The following is a 2,825-nucleotide window of genomic DNA, read 5'->3' as shown; positions in this document are numbered from 1 at the left end:
AGAAAAGTAACTGGCTAGCAGTTACAAATTTACTTTACACAAGGAAGTTGGTCAACCGTGCCAACTTGCCCAACTACTCTCCTAAAGCCAAACAAGCAATTACGCCTTTTAGAAAGCATAAAGTAATCACCAACCCGTGTAAACAACTTGTAACCGTCAAGACCATGTGCCTGGCACATGTCATCTAGCCTTGTTGCACCATGATAGCTTTCACCAGCTAAAGTCCGGCTATCACCGATGTGCATCATTCTTCCAATGATGGATGTGTGCTTATGCAAGTCTTGCTTGCATCCCTGCACGCCACATGCATACAGGTTATGTGTCAAACTCTTTAGGCACCACTTGATGTTAATCTCGTATCATTGGCCATGTACAAACCCTGTTTGGCCCGTGCTTTGGCCTAGTTGCAACTCTAAATGCGCCACCGCATTTCTGGCATTGGCAATGTTGCCCATGATGCACAACTGTTGCTCATTATTATTAGGTCGCTTGACCGATTGGTCATACTTCCCTACTATATTTACAAAAGTTGGATATCTTTGCAGCTCCTTCTGTTGTGATTTACTTGCAGTTGATATCTTCATTTGTATTAGGATTTTGATTATCTTGTATTTTGATGTTTTTGTTATTCTTGTAAGCGATCATGTAATCATGATTTTGATTTTGATAAATAGAAAATTTATTGATCGACTGAAAAAAGAAAATATAAAAATCAAAAAAGGGAAATAGGCTGGTAGTCTGGGAGGGCTACCTAGGCTAAAACTCAGGTTTGACCTCTTATAGGTCCGCCCTTGGTGTAGGATGTGTTAAGTTATATAACAAATAGTGGAAATTGCTACTTTTAGATGTAAACTCAGCAATGTATTTGTGGATTATTGGAATGTAAAGACATACTTTGTTTGTATCACACTAGAATCTTAACCTCTTAGCAAATAAGTTTCTTCCCTGAGACATTTCAACTGCTTGATTTGTGGTTTTCTTTTTTTGAGATTAAGGCAGCACCATGACCGAGGGAGCAAGGGCCTTAGCGAAGCACGTGAACAGGGGTGGCAACAAATGGTGGGGTAGTTTAGTTGGAAATGGCAAGTACCTTTCTTCCATGTCTTTCTTACTGATGATATGTGTTTTTATCCACCAACATTGTTGGGTAGTTGGTGGACAAAGTTTTCTGTTTGATGTGATAACCAGGATGATTATTCCAAGGGTTATCACATGAATCCAGTTAGCGGTATTAACTATTGTAATGACTGATCTTCTACGTATTCAGATATCAATAAAAACAAAATAGCATTGGAAGTGATAAATCAGTTGATAAGTAACTGTCGTTGGATTAACATCCATATAGTTCCTCCATACGACGGTGTCCTGGAGATACGTGTTGCTGAAGGTTATGGTGCACGGTGTCTGCCTGTTTGAAAGTACAACATGTAGTATTGTATTACTTTGGTGCTTTCAATTTGAAAACAAGAATTTGCTGGCAGAGTTCGGAAATTGAGGTTTCATCATTTTTGTGTGTCAGTTTATCGGGTTTCTGGAACCATACATGGAGGATGGCCATTCAAAGAGATGGAGACATTAGACTTTGTTACTGAAAGCATCAATCAGTTTTCATTGTGTCTGACATCATATTACATGTGTAAGCAACTGTTTCAAACACTTGTATGCTTTCATTTCCTGAAGCTAAAGGAACCATGTGTGTAAAACCCTGGTTACTATCAAGGAAGGTGGCAATGTAAGACTCACTGAAACTAGAATCAACTTTACTCTGTTCTAAATCTGAGCTAGCTCTTGTTGAATAATGTTATAATGAAAAAAATTAGATTTCTGACAGAGCATACAGTACCAGATTAATCCATAAATAGGAGATAGATATTACATATACTAAGATATAAGAATCCAAGATTTCACGTTTCCAGACCCAAATGTTATTACAAGACCTTGATCATAATGTTACTCCATTACTTTTTCTTACAACTGATTTTCAATGGTGACCCGCACAGACACTTATTATGAAAAAAAGAAGTGCTTTTGAAACGCTTCATGATGCCTCCAGTTGGTATCTTACCACATAACCTGTTGTAACCTAGCTTCAACTGATTCAAACTTTCCAAATTCTTAATCTCATCAGGGATTGCACCAAATATTTTGTTATGTGATATATCAAACCAATTTAAGTTCTTTGGAAACTTTACCTTTGATAGATCAAACTCAAACTGGTTCCTCGACAGGTCGATGAATGTTGTGAAATCATGGTTGGGTTTAATAAGCATGGATGCATCCCCTGTAAGTTTGTTCCTTGACAAGTCAATATAGGGATATGCCAAAGCTCCAAAAGATTTTGGAATCGGACCAGTGAGTTTATTGCGAGCCAAGTAAAGCGCAGGTGCAGTACCAGTGAATTTCCCATAAGACTCCGGGATTGAACCGGTGAGTTTGTTCCCGTCGAGATAAATGTTTCTAATATCTTTAAGGTCTGAGAGATTGGGTGGAACGGAACCAGAGAATTGATTGTCTGAGAGAACGAGTCTGTCGAGAAGAGTGAGTTGGTTAAGGAAGTTGGGAACCGGCCCTGACAGACTCAAATCACTGAGATCCAGCAATACCAGATGCTTTAACTTTGTGATGGATTGTGGGATTGAACCAGTGATATTTTTGAAGTGCCTGAAAGTTAAACCTATGAGGTGAGAAAGGTCACCTACAGAGGGTGGAATTTGGCCAGAGATTTCTTCTATAAAGAGGATGATTTCGACTACACGGTTGGTTTTGTCATCGCATGTGATTCCGATCCAGCTACAGCAGTCTGTGTTTTGAAACCATGAAGAATA

General features: G+C 38.8%; 1 protein-coding gene across 1 annotated transcript; it reads right to left on the bottom strand.

The window, feature by feature from the left end:
- Positions 1-1,597: 1,597 nt before the first annotated feature.
- LOC113338179 (polygalacturonase inhibitor 1-like) lies at positions 1,598-2,661 on the bottom strand (the record flags this gene model as incomplete). The annotated part of the gene is made up of 2 exons (XM_026583660.1): positions 1,598-1,787; positions 2,074-2,661. Coding segments are annotated over 2 exons (778 nt in total), but the record flags the coding sequence as incomplete, so codon positions are not given.
- Between the last annotated feature and the right edge of the window lie 164 nt (positions 2,662-2,825).

The sequence above is a fragment of the Papaver somniferum genome, unplaced genomic scaffold, assembly GCF_003573695.1.
Source record: "Papaver somniferum cultivar HN1 unplaced genomic scaffold, ASM357369v1 unplaced-scaffold_1844, whole genome shotgun sequence".
Classification (NCBI taxonomy): Eukaryota; Viridiplantae; Streptophyta; class Magnoliopsida; order Ranunculales; family Papaveraceae; genus Papaver; species Papaver somniferum.
Note: the sequence above shows the minus strand (reverse complement) of the source record. Positions and strands in the feature narration are given on the sequence as shown.